Here is a 25,973-nt window from a genome sequence, read left to right as displayed (position 1 = left end):
CCCAGTGTCCTCAGGCACCAGAATAATTGTAATTGAGAACCTGATTCTGTGGAGGTGCCTGGCAGCGTCTTGATCGGAACGGAGCCCCTGCCTCTCCGTGCACCCCGGAGAGGGCACTGGGGTCACCTGCTGCCCCTGCCTGGTGCAGACACCCAGTCTGCTCCAGCCCAGAGCCGAGCGCTTTCCGGGCACCGGGAAAGCCTTTCTTCCTCCTGCAGCTGACTCCCAGGGGCCACCTGTGCGCACCCTGTGGGCCGGCTCGCCCAGGTCCAAACACTGCCTGGCTTTACCCTAGGAGCCCTGCAGCTTCCGTCCCCACCTCTGACATGGGAAAGCCCTGCCTCGCTCTTCGCTGCAAAAATCCCAGCCCCGGCTCTCGCAGTATTAATTCTTCATTTTACCTATCATGATGCTTCCAGTAAGTAAATAAATGAAACCAAAATAACTGCTTCTATCCAGAAGTAATCAAAATGTATTTAGTGCTTTAGTAAATAGTTTGGTTTTCTAATTTTCCTGTAATTAGCAGAGAAAGAATTAAAATCAATTCCTCATCCGGCAGATAAAAAATGACACTCCGCTTTGGCCTTATACACATCCAAATTTTAATGTGCACAAGAAACACAAATTCATAATTGTTCTGTAATATAATACGTATCCAATATTAAGCACATTTCTATGACATTTATCTCCCCGATCACAGCTTAATAAAATTATAATTATGACCTTTCAAAGCATTATCGCCTGATCCACGCTTAATCGGCATTCTTAGCTGGAATCCTTGGCTGCTGGGGGAGCTTCATCTCGTCCTCCGGCAGCCTGGGTGGTTTAGACTCCGAGCAGGGGGGGTCCCTGCTGCCACCCGCAGCCCCGGTGCCCACGCAGAGACTTCAAAGCCGCCGAGGAGGCACAGGGGTGTTTGGCGGCTCAGAGATTCACGTGGGAGCCTGAGGTGCGGCCGCCCACGGGGCTGGTGTGATGGCGGGTCGGGGCGCAGTGCAGACTGAGGAAGGGGCGCAGGGGCCTATTTAGGGCCCCGCTGGAAGTCAGCCCAGACCCTGCTGGCACACACCCGCCTCAGCCGGAACGGGCCTGAGCGCCCGCGTGGCTGGGCACCAGCAGATGCCCCTTCCTTGCCAGGCCTAGAGTGCTCCTCTCCGGCCTTGCTTCCATACCACACCGACTGACAGGACGACAGCATCTCTCCCTCCCATTCACAAAGGCTCGCTAATCCTCTTGGATGGGAGGCTCTGGCCCCACCTCCCGCCAGTCCTGGGAGCTCCGGCGAAGCTGAGAGAATGCTTGGGACACTTACAGCGCCCCTCTTGCGGGGCGCTGGTCCCCAGAGGGGGCCGTGGCCCACGACGGTGACTTAGCCGTGAGTGGCTGAAGGTGGCGACGGGCAAGCGGTTCCTTCTGCCGGGCTGGGCTCGTCCTCCACGCCGCGGCAGACTGCACCGGGCGGCTCCGCACTAACGGCCCTTGGACACTTGCTCCTAACGGCAGCCAGAGGGGACGTGAAGGGAAGATGGGGTTTGTGCTCCTGTGCAGGTGTCACCCCATTCGGAACTTGCAGACCTGTGTGATTTCAACTGGGAGGCGAATAAAGCCCTGAGCAGCTCCCGGCTCCTCAGGACAGAAACCACGCACTGCACGTCGCTCATCGGGCAGCTTCGGGCCTCGGCAGAGGGCACGACTTACAGTTTCTTCATCCCATTTGCTCGGTGAGTCAGGCTCTGACGGAGCTGCTTTGTTGTCTAATATCTGGGGGCGGGGGGGTTCTTTTGGAATATCCACAGCGTGTTTATTTAAATACTGTGTGTTAAAGAGGCATCTGCACTTGTTTTGATCCTTCCGAGGCAGTGCAGCGTCTCCTGCGTCCCCAGTGCACCCCGGATCCAGCAACGACCATCTGGGAGGTGCTGGCCAGCTTACCCTGAGAAAGGCCCGAGCCCGAGCCCAGCCCTGCTCCCCGGGGTCTCCCCACGTCTGGCTTGCGACACCACAGCAGGACCAAGACCGTGGGCACAGCAAGCGCCCGGGGAAGGGGACTGACTCTTCTTGCTAGTTTCATGGTTCTTGGGGTGTCAGCATAACAGCAGGATTCTTCCCTGACTCAGCAGAACATATGGGAAAACTATACTTAGCTGACACGCTCAAGTCCGTCGCCCCCACACCCAGCCCCTCCACCCCAGGAGTCCTCATACCAAACCAATTCTGCAGGGTAAAATACATCGTTAAGGGCCCTCCCTGGTGGCACTGCGGGTTAAAGCACAGCTCTGAGAAGCTAAAGCCACTTCAGCACAATTTCGATCCCCGCCTGCCCTGGAGGTGACCACATGGCCTGGCAGACCTCTCCTGACCCGCCCGCTGCTCCCCTCAGCAGTGGACTTCGTCAGCTGGCCTGTCTGCTCCTCACTCTGTCTCTGGTGAAGCCTCTCACAGCCCCTGCACCTCTGACCTGTACCCAAGTTCTATATGCATAAATAATCTTAAAAACAAAAATTGTTAAATTGGGGGAAGTGTCCCTTCCTCCTGACCTGGCCAGTGCCCTGGACACAGCCTGGAGGCGCGAGTCCCTGCTCAGCTGCCGTTGGAGATTGTTCCTGCAGCGGCTCGTCAGCCACAGGGACACACACGGTCCCACGTCTGAGACCAGAGGACACAAAATGCAGAAAACAAGAAGGCACGAGGCAGCCTCTGTCTCGTCGTGAACGTCAGACAGACAGACCGAGGACACGCTTCTCAGCCTGAGAATGGCAGTGACGAGCTGGAGTTACCTGGGCGGCCTCCTCCTGCTCCTTCCAGGGCCTCGAGGCCCGAGCATAAATCAGATGCCAGTGGTGTGCGTGCCGGTGCCGCGCACAATGGGTCCTTGAGATTGTTCTAGAAAGGCAGCACCCCTGGACACGTCACTACCAACCATCGGCTGTTCTCTTAGAGTCTCAGTCATTGCTAGGATGGCTCCTGGCCAAGTCTAATTCATTAAAACACGAGCAATCTATGAACACCTGCAAGGAATTGATTAGTAAGTTGGGGCTTCTTTAACTGATGTTTATTCTGCGCTTCAAACACACTAAACAAAGAACTCATGAAGACGGTCGTCGACATCGAGCCAAGTTATTAGACCTGTAGCTTATAAAGTGGGGGTTGTAGGAGGGCACGGCCCTGGGGGCCCGAGCCTGCGCCTCCATTTTCTTCTGTGAGGTGAGCATAGTTGCTTTTCAAGTAGAAGATGGTGATGTGACGACAGGCTGTCTGAGAGCCGTGATCTAACTGCGTTTCTATGGGTGGTTAGTATACCCCCCAATCTTTAGCACCCACTCCCACATCCCTCAATAGCTCAACTCCTGGCTCTATGAACCCAAAGTTGTTCGTGGCACCCAACTCTTTGCACTCTATACCCCCAACTCTATGCACTGAGGGGGAGACTGTTGGCATTGTGTGCCGAAAGGCAGGGAGGGGGTTTGCCAGGGGCCCCGGGAGGAGAAGGCGCCTGGTGAGGGGTGCGGGCCTCGGGGCCCTGGTCGGGACAGGACTGGGGGCAGGCGCAGTGGGCTCCGAGAGATTTTCAAGGGTTCAGTTCCTTAGCCTGCGGCGAGCAGGGAAGGAACCCACAAGACAGCTCCGGCCCTGGGAAGCAGGTGGGGTCCGGGGCTTGGGCGCTTTTGGTCCAGCCAGCCGCTGTGAGCGGGAGGGGCGGTCCCCTCCGCCGAGGACCCTGAACGGGGCCCGGTGCCGACCGCAGGGGTGTGGGGTCTCGGAAGTGCCTTTGCTCTGCTTTGACTGCTTGGGTGGGTTTGCAGACAACGTGTAAAGGCTGTGGTAAGGTTTCCTGTGACTCCACTGCCCTTTCCTGGTTTTCTCCTAAGAACTGATGGTTCTCAAGGTGGCTGCTGAGGTGGGTGAAGGGGAGCCCCCCACCCCCACACTGGGGCAGGGCTGTGACTTTGAAACCAACGCGAGGGGCTGGGTTTCCGCCACCCTGTGCTCCCCAAGGTAGGAATCGGTTATTCACCCGGTTGCCCAGGCATGAAAGCAAACGTTACGGAAGCAAAGCCAAGTTCCAAGGGCTTAACAACTGCCCCCCACACTGGGGGGCCAAGGGCTGAGCCTGCCTTCCACACCCCCAGGTCCCCAGAGCAGGGGGGACGCGACTGGCAGTGCGGAGACCTGCTCTCCCTGCTTCAGGAGGTCACCCGCGCCCCCTCAGCCCCTCAGCCTGTCTCCCCAGATGTCGGAGACCTTTGGGGTGGCTGGCAGCGGCCGCTCTGGTAGTGCCGGCTAACACGGTGATGGCGCTCCTCTCGCTGTTCTACGCCGCTGACCGCCGTGGCGGGAGCTCGGCCTGGCACTGCTCCTGCCCCCGACGCTCTGTGGCAGCCCGGGAGGCCCCCACAGCAGTCTCTGGGGGGCAGCTGCGTCTGCAGGAATCACCGCGCTGTGCCTCTAGGTTACTTCCTCCGTCTCACAGGTGGCCCCGAGTGTCCAAGAGCCGGATGCCAGGCTGCAACATGTCCACGCCGGGGGCGGCTGCGGAGGCCGTGGTTGGGCAGGCCAGGCCCTCCGCGGTGATGGACACAGCGCTCTGCCGGCCTCGGTCCCCGCCACACTGTCTGAGCCAAGCAGGGCACTGGCCCCTGAAGCCCCGCAGGTCGGGAAGGCGGCAGTGCGGCCGTGAAGCCCGGCCGGAGGCCGCATCCGGGGCGTCTGCACGTCAACAGCGTGAGGACCCGCGCTCAGCTCTCGGTGAGCTGACAAGCCGTGGCCAGAAGTGGAAGCCCGGCTGAAAAAAAAAAAAAATAGGTGCTTCCTGAGGGCCCTACTGCTGCAGCCCAGAACACAGGGCCAGCAGGCGCCTGGGGTGGGCGGGCTTATGTCCACGGGACGGGTGGGTCGCCCCCCGCCTTGTGCACAAGTCAGCTCCCAGCGCTCAAGAAACAATCGGGGAAAATCTGGTGAAGAGCGAGTGTTGCCATGATGGGTTCACGGTCAGCCCTGGGCAGGCCTGGCAGGTGGGGGTCTTCTCAGATGCCCAGAGGCGAAGGCGTCCGGTGGGTCTGGACGAGCCTCCGCCGGACTCTCAGTGCCTCCCAGGCTGAGCTGGTCACCCAGGCGTGAATGCGTTACCAGGATCCTTCAAACCCAACATGAGCCTGAAGCCAGGCACCACCAAGTGTTTGCACTACGCTAGGAGACAAACAGGCTTAGCAGTGCCCACAAAAATTAAAAGAATGGAGAAAAGTAGCAGGATGAAATAAGTGAAATTACTACCAGACAGAGTTAAACATTGCATAAGTGACAGTCAAGTAGACACCTTGGAAATTTCAGTGTTGTTTGGCTACAGGAACCCCAAGTAGGCAGCTAGTAGCAGAATGGGTCATGGGAAAGTCAGTTTGTGAACTGGAAGCTGAGGATTCTCCAGTGCACGTGGGAAAGCGGAGAAGACTACAGAAGTATGGAGGCAGCTACTTCAGTATCCGCCCACAGCTCCTAGAAGAGAGAGAGAACATGGAGAAGAGAATATAATGAATGCAATAATTGCGGGAAGGTTTGTGTAGCTAAAAACACAGCTACACCATAAAATAAGGAACAAAAAGAGAAAGATCCTCCAAGTGCAATAACCCACCCAACTCCCACGGGTGTGTGTCCTGTAGATGACGGGCTCCATGAGCCCGTGAGGAGGCCTAGGTGTGACAACACCCAGCAAGAGGCTGCAAAGCGACATCTACACATGCACACAGACACCACACACACAGTCACGCAGACACAGTCACGCAGACACACACAGTCACGCACATAGACACCACACACACACATTCACGCAGACACAGTCACACACAAACACACAAGACACACAGTCACACACAGAGACACAGTCACACGCACACAGCACATGCCACAGGCAGCATCTGAGTGAAGTCTGCGGGTGGCACCGGTGTCAGAGTCTGGCTGGGGAACCCAAAGGTGACCCTGTGGGGTTCGCTCTTGTAAATGGGCACAATCCATGAAGAAAATGCAACGTCCTGCCGTTGCTATGTCGTGTCTTACAGCCAAGAGGCTTCCAGATGTAAGTCAGCTCCCAAGCCAGTCAGTGGTGATGTGGCGTGTGCCTCCCGCCACGAGCGTGGCCTCCCGAGCCCAGGAACTGTAGGCAAGAGTGTGACGGTTTGGGAAAGAGACTAACTCTGTGGTCACTGAAACGGGCTGCCGCGGGGAGGTAACAGCGCAGAGGGTCCAGCTGAGACTGGGCCGCTCAGCCGCAGAATGGATCAACTGGCCACCTCTCTGCCGGGTCAGGGCAAGGATGTGGGAAAATCAGGTCTGCTTTCTCAGCACTGCTTCACGTTCCAAAGAGGAAGTGGACCCCAAAATAAAGCATCTTTATTTTATAAGAACTTGAATGTTTTTAGCCCATTGAAAATATTTTAAAGGTAGAGGATGGTCACTTCTATTTCTAGTTTCTCAATATACGGGCTTTTTAACTTCACCCCCAATCTAGGGTTGTTAATTCTCTAGTTCTAAACAAATCTCACGTCACAGGTAACACTGGATGAGACAACACATGGCTTTAGAAAGTCCAATGAAAGAGCAACATCACAAAACTCATGAAGAATCTTCTGGAAGGATTAGGGCTCACTTGGAAAAACGACATTTTTGTCCATAGCAAACCTCACTTTTGGGCCATTTTTCAAAATCTCTTTGTGGCTTCTCTCGGGAATACATTTTAAAGTGCTCCAGATCTCATTATGGTGTCTTGGGAAGCGTCTGAAGATCGGGACCACCGCAGCTTTCTGACCGACGTACGATATTTGGTTATTTGAAAAGCCGTCCAGATGAGATGGAATATAGTCACACGCCCACAGATTGAAATTTCTTGAAACGTGTTGCCTTTTTTCTACCGGGATCTTCTTGCGCCCCAAGCCCTGGGGAAGAATTACAGGAAGATTAGAAGGAAAATATTCAGGATCACAGAGCTCAAGGTTTTTAATAAAACCAGTCACTGACCTTCTGTGCTTAAACGCACAAGACAACCTTCCAGAGACGCCCTGCACCGGCCCTGTGGACCCGACGCATCATCCTGGGGGCAGGGGGACAGGGCTGGACTTTGTCCTTGAGGCCAGAGGGACTGGACTTCACGGAGACATAGGACCAGAGCCAGAAAGACCACAGGCGAGTGTCAGCCTGGACTCCCAGGCACTCCAAGGTGCTCTGTGTACCGAGGGGCTCGTGAGCTGCCCCGCTGGCCACGTCCCCAGCTGGCCACGTCCCCAGCTGGCCACGTCCCCAGCTGGCCATGTCCCCAGTACTCTATGGGATGCACATTTCTTACTGCAGGAGAAGCTCACCCCCGCCCCCGAGGGCTCCCATGGAGGGGCAGCACCTTTGGTCTGTGCCCCCAGGCTACCTCCCTACCTCTCAGCCCTTCATGTGAGCCCCAGAATTACTGTGTGTTCCCCACCATGGGGTCGGACCGGCCTACTAGAGAAGTGAAAAAAGAAACCAGTCGGTTCGGGCAAAAGGCCGGAAGGGACCGGGCTCCCTGCACAGAGCGCAGAGTGAGCTGGGCTCTCCACAGGCGTCCGGAGAGCGAGGTCAGCTCGGACCCGGCCCCTGCGAGCAGAGCTGGAGGAAGGGCTGTGTGGGAACAGCCGGGCTCTGGGGGTGCCCAGGCTCGTGCACACAGATGGCCCCGGAGGACAGGGTGGCGCAGAGGGACACGCGCCCCCCCCCCCCGCCTTCCCAGTGAAAAGAAGTGGGGGGGCCTGAGGAAGGCACTGAGCAGGGCTGGTATTAAGGTCTAGGTACTTGCTGTGAAAGTGACCGTGAGAAGGTGGTCTCTTCTGAATCCACAAGGGAGGCAGGGAGGGAGGGGGAGACAGAGAAGGAGGGGAAGAAGGGAAGTTGGGGGGGAGGAAGCCAAGCTGGAACAAATTCCAGACTTTCAACTTGACAGCAGAAGCCGCGTCCCTGGGCCTCTGGCAGGCGGCTTAACTGTGCCCCTGAGGATGGTCAGGAGAGCGGGGCCAGCCCGGGCTCCCCACAGAGAAGCCCCTGCAAAGGGAGAGACTGGGAGACGCCCGGAGGACCGGCCTTGCTCCTGGGGGGAGCTCTGGCAAGTTTCTCCTCAGGGCACAGAGTGCCACGCAGCTCTCCCACCCTGCTAGCCAGCCCCGCCCTGCTCTCTTCAGGGAGCTCGTCAGCAGTTAGCCTGCAGGTTACCACTGGCAGCACATCGGGAAAGCATGAGCAAATAAACCCAAGCTAGCGAGGCCGGGGGCGTCAAACGTGTAAATATGACGAACAAAATAAAATGTCAGAAATAAAGCCCAAAATGTAAATGCTTCTAACTGTCCAAATGGCTAGACTCTCATATAAAGAAACTATGGCTTTTTTAAAACACTTGTTAGTTCTATTTATGATAAAAGCAAACCCAAAAAGAAAGACTAAAATTTTAAAACATAGGAGACAAAAGTTTTGGAAAACAGAACAGTCCAGAATTAAGAAATGCAAAGAACTATCACTAACAGAGAAGGAATATATTTTCTTTTTAAACACTTGTGAAAATTAATCTTGCACAAGCTAAGGTGACCTTTATAACTGAAGAGGTGGGGATCGTGGGTAGTCCCCTATAAAACATACTATAGGCCCTATAGCTACATACTCGCAAAATATCTAGGGTGGCTCTTTAAGAACTCTTAAACTTACAGACAATTCAAAATATTCTTCTAATTTTTTTTAGTTTAAAGAAGCTAAAAATTAAGTCATGGACTATTTGGAAGTTATCACTACAAATGATAATGAGAACTTGCTAGAAAAGTCTTTGGGCTATGTCCAAAGCAATAAGGCAAGGAATATTCATAGTTTCAATGAATTTATTACCAAAACAATTGCAAGTCTATGTACTAAACGTACAACTGAAATAACAGTAAAATAAGAGTATTCAAATACATTTGAAAGTTACAAGATAAATTTTTACATCCACAAAATAAATTAATAACTGAGGGAGAAATTACAAAGATATTGGGGAGGTGGACAGCTTATTTAAAACGATATCAAACCCAAATAATTTTATGGGCAAATTCTACCTAACCTTCATTAAGTTGAAAGTCTGTACAGTATGTAAACTCTTCCAGAATGTAGAGAAAGTTGGAATGTTTCCAAGTTTTTCTACAAGAATCGCATAACTCTGGTAAAATATATGTGTTATAAAATTTTGTTTATATCATTAGCAAGATAAACACTTATGTGTGTATGTTTGCACATGAATTGCAAAAATTCTCAAATTTTACATACCAGATGATTAATGAATCACCAGCATGAAATTGTGAGGAAGGAAAATGAAGGTACAATTTTTTTTAATTTTATATAATTTTGTATTATTTGAAAAATTTAAAGATCATGTGTCGCTTTGGTAATTTAGAAGCCATTTTAAAAATTCCATTTAGAGAGGTGACCAAGGATTCTGTATTCGACATTCTGCCAGAGGCAAACCAGATTTTTCAGGTTAAACCACTTCAGTTTAACTTTGATACTGTAGCTGAGGAAAGTGTAACTTTGGGCAAGTTGTCTAACTTCACTGACTGTTTCCTCATGTCTGAGTTGGGAATAAGAGTAATTAACCAAAGGGTTGTGAGGATTACATGAGATAATATGAAATGCTAATATATGGCAAGGACTTATTAACTGGTGACTATTATTACCATTATCATCACCATCATCACCGCGGCCACCACCATTACCACCATTATCACTACCACCATCACCACCACCACCATCTATCATCATCACCATCACCACTACTATCATCACCACCACCATCAACATTACCATCACAACCATCACCATCACCATCACCACTACCATAACCATCATCATCATCACCATCACCACCATCACCATTATCACCATCACCATCATCACTATCACCATCACCACTATTATCACCACCACCATCACACCACCATCTTTACCATCATCATCTTGTCTCTACTATTATCACCGTCATTATCATCACCATCATCACATTATCATCACCACCACCATCACCATCACCACACTAACACTGTCATCAGCATCACCACCACCACCATCATCATCACCATCATCATCATGGATGTTCATTTCAGGACCAGTAAGGACTCAGAGAATGTCCATGTTATTAAATATACCTTAGACATGTTCACCCTGCCCTATCTAGTTTGAGAACTCCTAGCCACAGGGGCAGGGGAGCCCTGGAAGTGTGGGTCTTCCGAGCTGAGAGGGACCAAGAACAAAGCACAAACTGTATTTGGAGACTCACTCTGTGGTGTCTGTAAGATGTGTGTGAGCTAGTATGTAAGATAGCTCACTGATAACTCACATTGATTACATGTTGCGTGGATAATTTGGGGAATCCTTCGGCTCCACAAAACATATTAGTAAAATTAATTTCACTTAGTCCTTTGTAGACAAGGTGGCTACTAGAAAAAGCCAGAGCACACATGCAGTTTGCGCCGTTTCCACTGCAGCGCCAAGTGCTGAGAAACTGCAGTTTCCCCAGGGAAGGCCTTGGCCTCCGGAGAAGAGACCACCCTGCCTCTAGGGCCCGCTTTGAGCCCTGCTTCTAGACGCCAGACACTTCGTGGGCAGCCCCTTCTCCCAGGACAGAGCTTTAGGAGAGCTCCCCGCTGGGGGCGAGCCACAGAGCCGTGGAGAAGCAGAGCAGAGATGTCCGCAGCAGCAGGAGCGACTCGGAAAGCCGCACAGACTGGAGAAGGCCACGCCGCTTTGCGACAACCCACACGAGACTGTCCCTCCCGCTGTGTCCCATGCCGGGCTCAGTGCCCTGGCTTCCACGGGGCTCTGGGGTGCCGGGCCCTGGCGCCCGGGCCAGGCCTCAGCGCTTTGTGGGGCACACTCACCGTGTCCAGGTAGCAGCCGGAGGTCTGAAAGCTGTGCCGGTTGTCGTGAGCCGAGAAGGGGAAGTTGTTATTCACGGCTTGCTGGGAGAGAGGAGGGGGCAGAAGGCGATCAGAAACCCTGAGTCAGAGCGGCCGTGCTGTGGCGGGCTGAGCGGGGCAAAGCGGCTCTACTCGGCAGGGCCGTCCCCAGAGATGACCGCCCGGTGCGCACTTCGGCTCAAGGCTTTGAAGCTGACATTTTTGTCAACTCGCCGGAAACAAGACTCTTTTGCAACACCTTAGAGGCAAGGAAGGGGAAGCTTCTAGGTCCGTGGACCTGAAAGCTCGGTGTCCTTTGAGGCCACCTAACCAACTTCTAGGGTTCTTCCCATGGGGGCCTTGGGAGACCAGAGGCCCAAGGGGCAAGGGGTTCGGGAAGGACACCCCAGCTTCTCCTCCCTGGCCCCCCATCTGGCTGCTCACCCCTCCCTGGCGTCCGTGAAGCAGTGGTGAGCTTTGGCCAACGTGCTCTGTCTTGTGCGCGGACAGTCCAACTGGACCATCAGGGGCAGTTGGGGGCTTGCTCTAGAGAGTGTCTGGACCGCCATGGTGGCCAGGGTGTGTGAGAGGGGGTGTCCCAGCCTCAAGGGGCACTAGGTGGGGAACGAGCAGTTGCTGAGAAGCAGGCGCGTCCGAGATGCCGTCGTGGGGTGCGGGGACTGTGGCCCGGCCAGCGCAGTGGACTCACCTTCTCCCGGATCTTGTAGATGGGGGGCAGCTTCCGCTCCACCTGCTGAGACAACTGTGGGCTGTGGGACTCCTTCAGCGTGGCGCTGGTGATGGACTCCGGTGTCTTCTGCGTGAGCCCGATGTGCGGGAACTGGAAGAAAGCACACGCCTTGCTGCGAACCAGGCCCGCTGGCGGCGCCCAGCACGGGGCCTCCTCTGCAGAGTGACTGAGAGGCAGGGCGGGCGCCTGGCGCGCGGTGGGAGTGGCGTAGTCTTGGTAATGTTCAAGTGTTCTTTCCAAGACAAAAAAATCCTGCAGCGGCCTGAGGCCTCACGGGCTGTTTCCAGTTACCGGCCCACCCAGCCGAGGGGGCGCCTGGCGTCTCTCTGCGGCCTGGGTGGGTGCACCCGAGATTGCTGCTCTGTTCTGGCAGGCAGAGCTGTGCCATTTGAGGTCTTCCTCCTGGGGTCAAGGATCTCACTCCAGGGTACAGGGTGAGCCAGGTTCCCACGGGTGTGAGCGGGCAACAGCACAGGGGGACAGGGACCTTCCCCGGGCCCGGGATATGGTGGGGGCTCGAGGATGGGGAGGTCAGGGGCTGGGGGGCCCTGCTCCCCACGGCAGAGGGGGAGAGGAGGACTGAGCAGCGGGAAGCGGTCCCAGCTCAGCCCTCGGCTGACCTCACCTGAGTTGAGGGGAGGGGACTGGCCTTTGTGGCCCTTTGTCATAGGGTACAGGTGCCCAGGAAGAGGGGGTCTTTAGCCAAGGGGGCCCACGAGGTTGGTGCCACCCAGGCCACACCATCAGCCACTGCGGGAAGGAGCCCTCCATCCCTGCGGGGGCGGGCCCTTGGCGGCTACCGCTTAAGCACCTTTTAGTAACCACCTGGAGCCTTGAAGAGGCTCGCCAGGAGAGGAGCACGGGTGCAAGCCAAATATGACCAAAAGACAAGATCCCAGCGCCTTCCCACCAGGGGGAGCTCGGCAGGGAGGGGGTTGCCGAGGTGGGCTCGTGCAGCCCCTCCTGTTAGGTGAGCTGCGAAGCCCCGTTTCTTTAGCTATACGATGGGGGTAAGCGTACCTGTGCTGTGGGGTACAGGAAGAGGCCCGGCCTCAGAGACCCACCCTCTTGTTCAGGTGGCATTTTGCTCACCCCCGCTCCCCCACGGCCCAAGGCCAGGCCCCTCCTCCTCTCTTGGCTCATGATTTTGGCCAACATGCTGTCCTTAGGTCACCGTCGAGCTGCACGTCCAGGTGGCCAGTGTCTAAGTCACCTGACGTCGAAGGTGCCCTGCAGATGTTACCCTAGTACGAGGGGGGCATTGCAGTGAACAAGTTGCAGACCTGGGGGCGTCCTCAGGGTGAGGAGCGGGTAGTTTGCAACACGCAGCAGTGCAGAGACTCTGAACTCAGTGGGGAGCAGAACGAGGAAAGACTCAGCGTGAGACCCCACCATCCCTTGGCGGGAGCGAGCAGCCGGCACACGGACGTGACTTAGGAGACCGGCCCCGGTAAAGGACCCCGACGCCTCTGAATGGCTGTCTGGAGCGGGTGGGGCGGGATCGCGAGGTGTAGGAACGGGGGTCAGGCAGGAAAACCAGCAGCGCCTGCGCCCCAGAGGACCTCAGGCTGCCCCAGGAGGAGGGGGCGTCTAGGGAAGACCATTTAGAAGTTTCTTAGGATCGATGTGTTTGACGCCATCTTTTCTCTCCACAGCATAACTGTGTCCCTGACTAGCGGCGTAACACACACTCGTGGTTGTAGACAGCTCCAACGGGGAGAAGCACGAGGAAGGAGGAGACGCCCCGAAGCCCCCCGCCTTTCCCGCAACTCTGGGTGGCCCTCGTGTTGCGCACCCATGGACCATGCACCCACATGTGTGCGGTTTGGCACACAGAGGCTGGCGCTGCAGAATCCTCTCCCTTCACAGCGACTTTGGTTACTTTCTCCTTCCCCGGCCAACGCCCCGCTGCCACGCACGCGTCGTCACTGAGACCCGGAGGCTCCGTGGCCACGTGCAATAGCTGTCCCTGCAGAGGGGACGTGTCCGCGGGGCAGCAATTAGACCTTGTGGTGCACACTGCACTGCCCTGGCTTTTCCCACTCACCAAGGTACTCTAGAAGGTATCAAAGCCCAGTTACACTTTTCAATTTACTCTGTGTTATGTATTTTATTATGTCTTAGACTATTCCACCTTAAGCAGCTATCAGTAACCCAAAGGACACCCTTCCTCCTCGCTGCCTCCACCTGGCCCCGTGCACACTCAGACTCAGGCCGCTCTGAGGGAAGTCGTGGTAACGTCTCCCACCAGCTAATGGCAACCGACTTGAGTTCATCTGTATTCTGCATGTCTATGGCTTAAACCCCTATAAAAATGGCTCTAACATTTTAATTTCACTCTTTTAAAATACACATTTAATGGCTGTCACATGAGAGCTGTGGAATAAACCCTTCTGTTAGATATTGTAACTGTGAAATATAGCTTTTTAACTAGTTGGAGGTGAAATTTTTGCGGCCTTCCATCTCTTGATGACCAAATTATTAAACAGGAAGGTGACAGTGTGTAGAAAACGCCTTTCCTACCCCGCAACAGCCAGATGACGACCTGCAAGGTCAACTGCAAAATGACCGTCCCCTCTAATGTGGCAATTACGGTCCTCCCTGACGGCTGCCGCTGACTCGAAGCCAACAATTTCTTTAATTTTCCCGCCTTCTCTGCAAGTTTGGGGAACGTCGTCATGCTCAGCACTGTTGCCTGTGCTCTGATCCCTCCATGGGAGTTAGCGCATGGGCACGTGCCTGGGCGTGGTAGAAGGAAGGTCCCGCCCTCCTCCCTCCCAACAGAATGCTGACCGCATTTGAGGTTGCACTAGGGCAGGTAAAAACTAGCTCCCCAGACTCCTTTGGGGCTACATCGGCCACGTGACACACGGAGAGGGATGCAAGGCAGCGGATGTTTTCGGGGAAGCTGTGCTTTTCCCACGAAAAGGAGTAGCCTTGGCTGCTGTGCTCTGGCCCTTCCGGCCCCTTGCCACCCTGAGCTGGACAGCCGCGCTGAGATGACGCGGACGGCAGGAGAGGACCCGGCTGACGGCCCCCGGGCAGCAGCTGTGGCAGCCCGAGCAGCCTGCTTCTGGGTGGACTGTTCCCTGAGGAAGACGAGCCCCTAGTTGGGTAAGACACTTCCTAGAATATTCCTAGTCAGCTTCCTAGAATATTCAAACACAGTCCCAACTGATATTATGACAGAGACATATAGCTACTTAGTCTGAGAAATGTGCGTTTTTCTCTTCACAACCAAATCGCATTATGGAGTTCACACCATTTCCTACTTTACTTCGGCTGCCAGGAAACTCAGAGCCAAAATTCAAAGCCCAAATAACTACCCTGGAGGCCAGATGGCCTGTGGAGCTATGTGGTACAGATTCCCAGTCTCAGCCTCTTATTTTAAAGTACATTTAAGCTGGCTTTGAATGTTTTTATCTCTATTTTACTGTTACACTGTGGCTGTTTTCCACACATCAGAGTTAGGCACCACTTAACCATGGGGATGTTTTCTGGAAAATGCACCCCTAGGTGATTTCACTGCCATGGGAACGTCACAGAGGAGATTGCGCCGACCAGCAGCTGGAGCCTGTACCCCCAGGGCTGTGGGGAGCCGACCCACAGGACAGGTGGTCCCGGGCGTGCTGTGGCCCACCAGCCCCAAACGCAGAGTGGCTGCATTTAGAAGTTTGTGGAAGGAGGCAGGAGGCACAAAAATGCACCTGCCTTGTAACATGCTCCTATATGATGACGTGGAGTGGCACCTGTGTGCGACGTCTACCTGATGTCCTCGCATTCCCTCCTCACCACACCGCCCCGTCGCCTCCCCCGTCACGCTCCTGTTGAACAGAGAAGCTGCCCAGGCAGCAGCTCCGCCCGCCATGCCCGGCAGGTCCGGCTGAGCTCTCGCGCTTCGGACCCGTTTTCCAGGGGTGTTGCCCACGTTTCTTTCCCTTTCAGAGGACAGCACGCTTGGCCTTCCCAAGCCTCGCCCAGGGAAGGGGCTGGCGCCTCCCGGTGTCTCCCCAGCGGTGGGCAGCGCTGGTGCGTGGGGCCCCTCGACAGCCCTTGGGGTGGACTGTAGGGCCTAGGAGTGGGAAGGTCCCGTCAGAGACTGAGCAAGGCACCCCTCGGCCGCGACAAGTCGGGGCCTCACTCGTGGGGTGCAGCAGAGGTTTCTGAAGACGGCGGGACGCTGACAGCCCCGTGCTCTGGGGCGCTCTCGACAGGCCTGAGGAGGAGCATGGGGCTGCAGAGGGCGCGAGTCCTGGCTGAGGGCAGGCGCTGGCCCCCCTCGTCTGGGGCCGCTGCTGGAACTCGGTTCTGTCTCGAGTTCGGTCCCCACCCCCCCACCCCTGCCGCCATAGATGATCGTCGGGCGCAGTGCATGTGCCAGGCGCTACTTGAGGGACTCGGGTTCAGCCGGTGAATAAGAGACAAAGTCCGCAGCCCACACCCAGCGGGGGACCCAGGGGCCGCAGACTGGGCAGCTGCAGGGGTGGAGATGGCGGCTGTGCGCAAGGGGAAGGCGGGCACCCCGCTGGCGTCTCGCCCCGGCTGCCGGGCGCTCCCCAAGGTGCCGGGACCCATCACACAGAGGAGGCTGCCAGGCGGGCCTGTCGGGGTCCTGAGCGTAGCCCGGGCGGGGGGCGGGGGGTGAGCTCGGTTCTGAGCTGTGGCGCCACCGCCGTTCTTACCCATCTCCCGTCCTTGTCCGAAGGCGGGTTGAAGCGTCTCCCTTTCGCCATGTTCTGCAGGAAGCTGAAGGTGTCTGTGGGGGGCTCCCTGCCCGCTCATCAGCCGCACACATCTGGGGAGCCCTCCTGCTTGGCGCCCCGCTGGTTCTCAGCCTCCCCAGCAGGGAGTCGTCACGGCCACGGAACCAGAACCTGGCCTCACAATGGGCTGCGGCCTTCCAGGCCTTCCAGGCCCTGGTGCGCATCTGCCCCCAGGACGGGAGGCGGGCCACCAGGTCCCACGGGCCAAGCCGTGAGCAGGTCAGGCGGGGGAGGACAACACGGTGTTGAGTCACGCAAGCTCTGTGTTCCCGCCAAGTCCTGGCACTGAAGTGCTGAGCCGAGTGTCCCCATGGAAACCATCTGTCCCAACCTCTTGGTTTTCAGAGAAGTAACCTGAATGGAGGGGAGGCCTGGCTCACGGGGAGCATTGCAACGTGAGATGGCCGACTAGACGGCTGGTTAGTCAGCTAGTCAGGTGGTCAGGCAGCCAGGTAACTAGCTCTTCAACTAGTCAGCTAAATAACTAGTTAGCTAGTTCTCTAATTATCAACCAGTCATATATTAACTCGATGGTTGACTAGTTAGAACGAGGTAGCCTGCTAGTTGACTAGCTAGCCAGCTACCCTCGGAAAGGTTTCTGCCACGAACGCACCCCGTCCCTGGAGAGACCCTCAGAGCCCGCGGGGCCCGGGCTGCCTGGACACTGTGCGAAACATCAGCCTCAGCCTGCGGCTCGCCCCTGGGGACTTAAGCGACGTCCGCCACGTCCACGGTGTAGATGCTCCCACATGGCGGGTTTCAAGCTACTAACATCACTGGGGAGTTCGGGGGAGACACAAGGGTGAGCCTGGCACCCCGCGGCCCAAGCCGTGATCCCAGGCCCCTCCCCCGCAGGCTGCACTTTGGAAGGAACCGAGCTCTCCCCTGGCAGCTCACCCGCCACGGGCCGGCAGGCGTTGCTGCGGCTCCGTAACGGCTTCCTCTCCTGCCCAGGCGGCCCGGGGCGGGACAGGCGTCCAGCCCGCCCTGACCCCGGTCAGCTCAGCGCCCACCACCCGCCCGCCCTCTGAGAAGAGGCCGCTGATAACCAATGTGCAAAGGTTAAGTTGCTGACAGACACTGGAGCACAAGACTGAAACCACAAACTCACCCCAACCTTTCCCAGGTCGGCCTTCCCAGCACAGGAGCGCCTCAGCCGTCAGCCATGGAGAGATGAGCATCGGGGAGCCAGAGGAGGGCCCCCCGAGCCGGGCATCCAGCCGAGGGAGCCAAAGCGCCAGTTCTCTGGAAAAAGCGTCTTCAAGCGTCCCCACGTGGGAGCTGCGCCTTCCGGCCGTGAGCTCCCGCCAAGCCCACGCTCTGCCCTTCACCTGCTTCTCGGCCACTGGCCTCAGCAACTTTGTCCTGAGCCCTGATCCCAACACCTGTGTCACCTCACTCCCTGTCTTAGTCAGCGGTAACTGATTTATCGCTAATCGATTTGCAGTAAAGTTGCTTTCTTCTCTCAAAAACTGGTGTCATAGTCATCGCCTCTGAGCATCCTCGGGGAGTGCGGGGGAGCACATTGCTTTGTGACCCTTAGACTGAATTTCTTTCTATCTTCAAGTGACTTTCTGGGTTCTCCCTGGGGCCCAGGCTGAGCAGAGACAGGTGTTGTTCACTTTTTCTGGACATTTTACTTTAATTTTCCCCACCACCTTTCGTTTACCTTCTTCTGCCTGTGGCTGAAGCAGGTGTTAGCGGTTTGGGGGGGGGGGGGAACTGAGTCCCAGAGCACGCTGTGAGCCGCCCGCTGCTGTCCGCAGCCGGCCCAGGCCAGCGTCAGGCAGGGCACACATGCCGCAGCCGCAGTGGCGGTCGGCTGAGCATCGACGTTGGTGTTTTTATTTTCAGGGGCTCGGATTTCTGGCCCGCACTTTGCAACCTGCCCTTCCGAAAACAAGTCCTGTCGCCTTGGGGCTCTTGCACCCTGAGACTGGGACTCCGGGGGGCCAGCTGGTCCTGCCTCGGGCCTTTGCAGCCTGTGGCCACCTTGATCTACACACTCGGCGCTATTTTCTGGGCATCCGCTACCTGGCTGCACTGTTCTCAAACTGCGCAAATGTGTCGACCAAAACCAGTTCTTTGCTCAGAGCAAATGAGTCCCCCAATACATCTGGGGACCAGGAGCCCAAACGTTTTAGTGATGAACCAAAATCATTTGCCATGAACGATTGGCACCACTTAGAGTCCACTCACCCAGGTATTTTTGACATGACTGCTGCTGTGTGCTTTGAGTTCGAGAACTTTCATGTCCAAGTGTGAAAGATTTTAGGAAAGGCAGGTAGGCCTGCCTCGTCCACGGGGCCAGTGTAGTCTGCCATGCCTTGTTTTAGTTAACAGTCCACTGTCCTCCGCAGGAGAGACAGGCGGAGTGGTGGGTGCGCGCAGGGCTGTCTGCGTGGACCTCGGGACCTCGCATGCAGGTGTTGTCGTTTGTCATTTCACCGGTGAGTTTCATCTCCAGGTTCATATCTACAAACCCTAGACAGTTTTACTTGCAACCGAGGAAAGCCAGCCCACCTGCACCTGGGCCCTCCCTGGTGGTGCAGCGGGTCAAAGCACAGTAGTGGGAAGCTAAAGCCGCTTCCGCATGAGTTCAATCATGCCTGCCCTGGAGGTGACCCACAGGGCGCGGCAGACCTCTCCTGACCATTATATAGGTAAAGATGACCAGACCCTGCTGGTTTAAATTTTCAGAAGCAAAGTGGGAGGCTCCGGGGGCCCATGGTGTTTCCTGGCTGGTTTCTCTCCTGCGTGGGACCTCCATGCTCGCTGGCCCAGCACGGTCGGGGAAGCAGGGAAGCAGAAGCGGATGATGCTTTCCCTGCCAGGCCCTGAAACACGCCATTTCTTTGCAGTTACACAAACGTGCTGCAGTGTGGTCGTCCCAATGTGTCGTTTACATTGCTGCCCCATTGATTTGACCAGGGTCCGGGCAAACAAAAGGAAACGGAGCCCACAGCTGGCAGAACCCCATGCAGCCTCTGGACAGCGGGGAATGACCACCCACCATGCGCCCAAGCAGGCACCAGGCAGTACTGCTCCCCCTGGACCAAGCCAGTTGCTCCACCCATTGCAGAAGGAGATCAAGCTGGGCAGTGAATGTGGGTAACTCATGCAGGAAGAATTCGCCCAAGGTGAGGGTGGATTGATTGGAATTAGTCTTTTCAGAATCAGCGCGAGGGGATGGCAGAGAGCACTCGCCGGACCTAGGAGATTCCAGGGCTCCCCTCAGAAGGCCAGGCAAGGGCTGAGTCAGCCTGCAGGTCTGCGGGGGGGCTGCCCATGGCGTTGTCCCATGGGGGAGGTAGACGCTCCCCGGCGCGGGGCTTCGAGAGCCCGAGCGCGCCTCGGTGTGAGCACAGCTCACCGCCTCCGACGGCTCATTGTTTGGTGGGAGATGGAACCCGCGTTTCACCCGGAGACTCAGGACAGCTTATTGACCGGTTGCCTCTCTGTTCAGCCTATAATATCATTGTTAGGGGAAATGTCAGCGGAGGCACTGAAGGGTGGAAAAACATGAAATCACATTTTTCACATGACAATGGTTTGAATGTTTGCTGGGCTTCTGCTTCCACCAAACGTGGCCGGGGTCCTCTGCAGGCGGATTCCAGCCAGCCAGCCTCATGGAGTGGACGCACTTGAAGAAGTCGTCCTCTCCTCCTCCTCCAAGGAGGAGGTCTGGGACGGGCAGACAGTTTAGCAGTCTCGCTGCAGAGAAATCATTTCCCTAACACCCCGAGCTCCAAGACCGCTTGTATTCTTTCACGAGCCATCTGCTGGGAAGATGCAGCCATAAGACATCTTCCTTCGCTGGCACCATTAAAAGAGATTCTCTCCTTTGAAACGTTGTGTTACATTTACATTCAAAGTTATTTTGCTCTCCCTGTGCCCTTGCCCTCAAGGAATTGTGGGATTTCGAGTTAATAGGCTTTTAATGGTTCTGTGATAACTGTGATTATAAACTGTGAATCGGATCCGGGAGCATCGACGTTAGCAGCTCTGCAAAGACAACACTGTTGCTTTTGATCCTTGGTTGAAATTTGGTTTGCAGCGTTCAGACACCATCCTTCAGAAAGGAAAAAAAAGTTGCAGGCATCTCATTGCTTCACAATTACTTCGATAGCAGTTTGAAAGCCTTGAACTGCACATTTTCCTTTTGATAGATTAGCAGTATTTAGAAACACATCCTGTTGCTAAAAATTAAATTTCCAAGTCTGCAATTGTATTTCCTGCTTCCTTTGGGGGGGGAGCTGCTGGGTTTATTTAAAACACACGCAACATGTTGGATGCGCACCATGCCGTACACACATACCACACACGTCTGCACGCGCGCGCACACACGCCCCCACCTCTCCCTGCCAGATATTTAGAAATAAATATTTGCTGTGTTCTCTGAACATATAATTACTGCTTTGAGGCTAGTTAATGAAAATATACTTTTCTTTGAAACATGCGGGCTCTCTAACTGAGCCCTCCCTTCTGACTCCGTAGACCAAGGGTTGCGCCGTCTTGAGCTAAGGCGGCTTCTGAGCGCTGTCGCCAGATGTCTCCAGCGCGCCCGCCAAGCGGGGCTGGGAGCGCAGCCCCGAAACCTGGAGCGCACCGCAGCCAATTAGGGCCTCGATGCAAATTAGCCCCCTTTTCCCATTGGCCGGCGCAGCTGTGACGTGCGCCGGCTGGCGGCCGTTCCGGGAGCCGCTCCGGCCCATTGGTGCGGGCCTCGCTGACCACCGCAGCTCCCCTCCAGGAAAATCCCGTGGCCACCCTGGAGACAGGTGCCTCGGCTGTGAGGCCGAGGTCCCCAATGGCAGAGCCCCGGGGACTTGGCCTCCAGAGAGATGTCTTGTTCTCAGTTAGGGGCCCCTACTTACCTACAGAGCCTCCTTGGGAAGAAATCCTTGAATTTCTCTCTCTCTCTCTCTTTTTTTAAGATTTATTTATTTGTGCATACAGACCTGGGGTACAGACCAGAGGCTCAGGGACGGCGAGAGCCTTCACCAGAGACAGAGCGGGGAGCAGAACAGGCAGATGGACGAAGTCCACTGCTGAGGGAGCCACAGGCGGTTAGGATAGGTCTGCCGCGCCCTGTGGTCACCTCCGGGGCAGGCGGGAATCAAACTCATGGGAAGTGGTTTAGCTTCTCAGTCTGTGCTTTAACCCGCTGCGCCCCCAGGGCGGGCCCTTGAATTTCTTAACCCTCACTGGGGCTAAGGCAGGCCCCGAAAGCCAAGTGATCAAGGCCAGGGCTCATTCCTAGTGAAGATATTAATTTGAAAGGCTCTTTTGGGAGGCTGTGGGAGCAGAATGGCTGGGGGTGTGGAGGGCATTTTCGGCTTTTCTTTCCGGCTTCTATCTCCCAATGCCAGCAACATGCCCCAACATCACCACTTACTATGTGTGTGATGGCAGGTAAGTCGCCCCCACCTGCAGCTGTGAGGGAGGCTTAGAAAGGCTGAAGGTGTTAGCACAGGCAAAATGCACAGGAGAGCGCCAGACTCCTCACTGGGAATACATGGTGGCTCGTTTTTTTGCATATTATATGGTTCCCAGAAGACACACATTTTACCAAGATGCCCATGGGAACTCAGCTGTGTGGGGGGCTGGGGCAGTGGGTGGTCATTAAGAGATCAGAGATGGGCAGGACCCCAGCTGGGGCCCGGTTCTGAGGCTGCAGAGTTCTGCCCACACAGCCAGGCTCCAGGGTGTGGAGGAGGAAGAGGGGCCGGCTCTCTCAGTCCCCCCGGGAGCCCACCAAGAAGACACCGCACCTCCAGGGGTGGTTTCCCCTGGGCTTTGACAGCCCTGACCTTGCGTCCACTCATGTCTCTTCTCTGCTCAGATGGAGGTTCCCTGCAGCTGTAATGGCTTCTGTCTTTCTTATGACTGGGGCGGGGGCGGGGCGCAGAGTGGAGGAGTACAGTGGGTGGCATGGGGTGGGATGTGGAGGAGGCTGCTGTGCAACTGGAACAATAATGCGCCTGGAAGATGTGAAGTCAGGTGGGTTCTGTACAGCTTTGCTAATGGCCAGTCCTGCTTCAGTCTGGATTCAAGTGTCGCAGGAAAGACCCCCAGCCATCACAGGCATGCCACTCGGTTCCAGAGACAGGCCAAGGATCTGGTTCAGGCTTTGCTGAACCAGAGTGAGGAAAGGAATGACTGTACATCTTTTTCTGCTTTCAGAGTGTGATAGCTCTCCACAAGGTCATCCGGGAGCGGCAAGGGCAGTCTGGACCCTCCTGCTCTGCTCAGTAATGGACAGAAGCAATGGTGCAGATAATCTGGCCAAATGGTGGGTAATCCAAAAGTCATTTCCATGTGGCCTTGGGAGAAGTTTCCATGCTCATTCTGCGTGTGGGTGTCTGCAGAGCTCCCGACCAGATCTGGGGTGCACAGTGGGTTGCACACACACGCTGACATAAGGCTGCACTGGGGAAAACACGCATCTCCTCCTGGGCACGAACTCTGGTCACTGGTGGAGAGTGGAGAGGGCCACACAGGGGCTCCATGCCCTACCCCATTTTAGCCTCTAGCCCCCAGCTCTGTCCAGGCTGAGCCTGCTATGGCACTACCAGGCCGCCTTTGTCCTCTGGTTTCTTGGTCTATCTGAGCAGACAAAACCAGATAAACATCAGCCCCTCCCAAAAAAACAGTGATGAACATGCCAGAGAAGAGACAGCAGCACATCTGTAGCAATATTTGTCACATTACAGTAAACAGTTTTTAATGGAGCCAGAACTGTTACAGAGTGGACTTGGGCTGCCTGTCTGTGGGGCCTCAAATGTAATTTTCTGCAGGCACTGGCAGAAAGGGTCATGGGTTTATTATTTTAAAAAGGGGGGAAGGAAAAGGAAACAACCCAGGGAAAGAGGGAGGGATACAAAGTAGCTGGAATACTTTACCAGCAACTTGGAGCTCTAGGCCCAAACTGCTAGCCCCGGTCACACAGTCCGAGAGCAGTTGCTCCAGAGAGAGAGCCGTTACCTCTCCAGAGTGACAGTTGGAAACTGCTCCCTATTTATCCCCTGCAGTCCCAGAATTCCTGCTCAGCTCCGCTCTGGGGTCCTTGCAGTTCTCTCCTTGGTGCTGTGGGGAACTGTAGTTTTCCAATCACTGAAGTAAGAGGTGGAATCCAGAAAGCTGGAGTAGGGGTGGGGTCCACAAGCCTCTGCAGAGTTCTTTTAGGACATCCTTCCCCTTAACAAAACTATGGGTGAGGGTGGGGGGTGCTAGTGGGGAAGAGTATGTTTGGAGAAAGGGAGTGGTTATAATTAAGTCTCCTGTCTGACCTATCTTGTATAGAAATCAGAAAATAATGTTTGAAAATAACCTGATAAGTAAAAAAAAAAAAAAAAAAGCTACCAGACAATTCAGTGCTGGGAGCAACCCAAGGGTCAGTGGGCAGGTGAATGGATAAACACTGTGGTGTGTACACAGCGTGGAACATTATTCAGTCATGAAAAGGAAGGAACTGCTGTTGCAGGCTTCACGGGATGACAGACAGGAGTGATGCTCAGTGAGTTAAGCCAGCACCAAGGACAGACGTTGTGGAGCCACTTCTGAGCGCGCTTAGCAGGGGGGTCTTCATAGGCCAGAAGTGGGATTGAGGTGCCTGGGGCAGCATGGCCTGGCGCCAGGGGGAGGCAGTGGAGAGCACCTGTGGGGTGGGCAAGTTTGCACTGAAAGGTCCGAAATTTCAGAGACGGGTGGTGGTGCTGGTTGCACGACATTGCAGGAGCCACTGGACTGTGCACTTCAACTGGATGACGCGGCCTAAAATGCCTCCCTGTAGGTGGTCACTAGCAGGAGAAACAGCAGGAAGAGCGGAGGTAGAGGTGAGGCCTTGAAGCCCTTCACTTTACAAGGCTGAGGGTTTTGCTGACGTGTGGAACACTTGCACAGCGCTTACCATGTGCCAGAGTTGCTTAAAACACTGTATATGCACCCAAGCCCTGCTGGGGGTGCTGGTGTGAATCAGTGCGCGGACAGGGGTGGGGTTGGGGGGCTCCGGCTCAGCTACCGCTGGTATTGATCATCCAACTCTGCAGCTTCTCATGCACAAGTGTTCCAGTGCTAAAAGTGACTTTAATTTTAAACGCACGCTGCAGCAGATAGCCCTGTATTCCTACTTTATGTGTGCAAATACCTGGTTCCTTCCAATGATAGTCCCCAACTTTTATAAAAGACAATCCGTGTATTCAGTTCATCTCCTGGGCATAAAAACTATTCAGGGGACATGAGTACTGACAGCATGCTGGTTTTATTGTGGACCCTGAGGGCAGAAACAGGCTTTTTTTGGTACTCGTAAGTTTTCAACAAGTCTCCCCAGTTCTCTGTAGACCTCCCCAGTTTTCCCTTTCACTTTTCAAACAATCATCTCCAAGATGCACCTGTAGAGTAAAACATAAGGACAATGAGCATAATATCAAGCTTCCTTTAGAAATAGAGGAAAATAATTTTGAGTTGAGAAAAAACGTTGAAATACTGTTTTATGGTACAAATAGTTCCATCACAGTTTTCAATTACATTTCCATTTGAAATGGAGTTGATTTGCACCACCTACTGGAATATACAGCTTCGTATGGCCAGAGGTTTCAAAATATGAAATTGCTTTAAGGAATTTAGAGTTACATTTGCAATTATCTTTAAGAGGTCAGCGCCTTTGACATGTTGGAAATGTCAAATGCTAATTTACTTCAGGGAGTATTTTCTAAAACAAACTCTCCTTAGAAGCCAAATTTAATCATCTGACTAAATGAACAAATTGTACAGCTGCTTATAAAAACAAAATGATTAAGCCAGAAACATCACCCAAAGAGATAAAAATGTAAATTAGAAGCGAAACTGAAATCAATACACATGATCAGTTGCTAACTCACTATTGAAAAAGAAGAATCAACAGACAACCAGAAAATGACAGGAAACATAGCAAACAGGATAGTAAATGCAACATTAATTAAAAAAGAACTCAGCCAATGAATTTTGATAGTGTTTATAGCCAAGGCAATAATCATTGTCGTGATGTAATTGCGATGGAACATCCACAAAGTATTCCTGTTTAGATTCTTTAACATTTTCAAGGAAATCCCTACAAAAATGTACATTTTTCTTGACAAACTACTCCAAGCAAGACATTTCTGAATAAATAGTAGCAACATTTATTATTGTGTAATTGACAGATTCAGAAAAAAATTACATCTACAATATCTACTATTCTCGCTGAAATTGCTTTAGAACAGAGGCCTAAATATATTACATCTTAATTTCTTGAAACCTATTATAGCATTTCACTTATTTTATGGGTATTTTGTCTGAAAATTGATTTTATTTTTAGATGTCAACTAAATTAGATGTCAACTAAATTAACTGAAGCATAAAATATGCTGGCAAGATATATTTACAAACACACACCACAGAAGGGTGTGCAAATAACAAGAATCTAATTTAAACTCTCAAGCACAAAAGACCCCTTGTGAGGGTGACCAAGCCATCCATAATCGTCTCCGTGGTGCAGGTGAAGTGTGTATGACAGGGGGT

General features: G+C 54.3%; 1 protein-coding gene across 1 annotated transcript; it reads right to left on the bottom strand.

Moving 5' to 3' along the window:
• Positions 1–4,465: 4,465 nt before the first annotated feature.
• On the bottom strand, positions 4,466–16,403 carry TEX36 (testis expressed 36). The gene is made up of 5 exons (XM_004680959.1): positions 16,353–16,403; positions 11,629–11,760; positions 10,902–10,982; positions 6,638–6,923; positions 4,466–4,707 (listed from the first exon to the last, which is right to left on the bottom strand). The coding sequence occupies exons 1-5, from the start codon at positions 16,401–16,403 to the stop codon at positions 4,466–4,468; spliced, it is 792 nt and encodes a 263-aa protein (XP_004681016.1).
• Positions 16,404–25,973: the final 9,570 nt, after the last annotated feature.

This window comes from Condylura cristata, unplaced genomic scaffold, assembly GCF_000260355.1.
Source record: "Condylura cristata isolate star-nosed mole 26May11 unplaced genomic scaffold, ConCri1.0 scaffold00011, whole genome shotgun sequence".
NCBI classification, from domain to species: Eukaryota; Metazoa; Chordata; class Mammalia; order Eulipotyphla; family Talpidae; genus Condylura; species Condylura cristata.
This window is presented reverse-complemented; position numbering and strand designations above follow the sequence as displayed.

Bases quoted from the DNA above. Each gene is read 5' to 3' on its own strand.
- TEX36 (XM_004680959.1), bottom strand. From the start codon at position 16,403: ATGGCGAAAGGGAGACGCTTCAACCCGCCTTCGGACAAGGACGGGAGA. The intron at 10,983-11,628 runs GTGAGTCCACTG...CCTCTCTCCCAG, and splicing joins TCTACAAGATCCGGGAGAAG to CAAGCCGTGAATAACAACTT. The intron at 4,708-6,637 runs GTGAGCCCTAAT...GTTGACGTGCAG, and splicing joins CAAAAATGTCGTTTTTCCAA to ACGCCCCGGATGCGGCCTCC.